Genomic DNA, 268 nt, shown 5'->3' on the forward strand with positions numbered 1-268 from the left:
CTTCGGGGCGCCCCGGGGCGTCACTCCAAGTACCCATCGAAGACATCCAGCTCGCTGTCCGTCTCGTAGAGTACGGAGCCAGGGTCGGAAAGTACCCCCAGATCCACCAGAGCCTGGTCCATATCCTCGGGCAGGAAGACGATGCCTACATTGAGAACGATGTACTCCATCAGGAAGGCATAGTACAGGATCAGCACGTTGACAAAGAACAAGCCCACGTAAAACATATAGGGCAGCACCAGCAGCGCATGGAAGGCCCAGGACTCCA

General features: G+C 57.1%; 1 protein-coding gene across 1 annotated transcript; it reads right to left on the reverse strand.

Annotated features, from left to right (window-relative positions):
- Nucleotides 1–20: 20 nt before the first annotated feature.
- Nucleotides 21–260, reverse strand: DEXI (Dexi homolog (mouse); the record flags this gene model as incomplete). Its single annotated transcript, XM_009334187.1, has 1 exon — nt 21–260. A coding segment is annotated over one exon (240 nt), but the record flags the coding sequence as incomplete, so codon positions are not given.
- Nucleotides 261–268: the final 8 nt, after the last annotated feature.

This window comes from Pygoscelis adeliae, unplaced genomic scaffold, assembly GCF_000699105.1.
Source record: "Pygoscelis adeliae isolate BGI_AS28 unplaced genomic scaffold, ASM69910v1 C9971697, whole genome shotgun sequence".
Lineage (NCBI taxonomy): Eukaryota > Metazoa > Chordata > Aves > Sphenisciformes > Spheniscidae > Pygoscelis > Pygoscelis adeliae.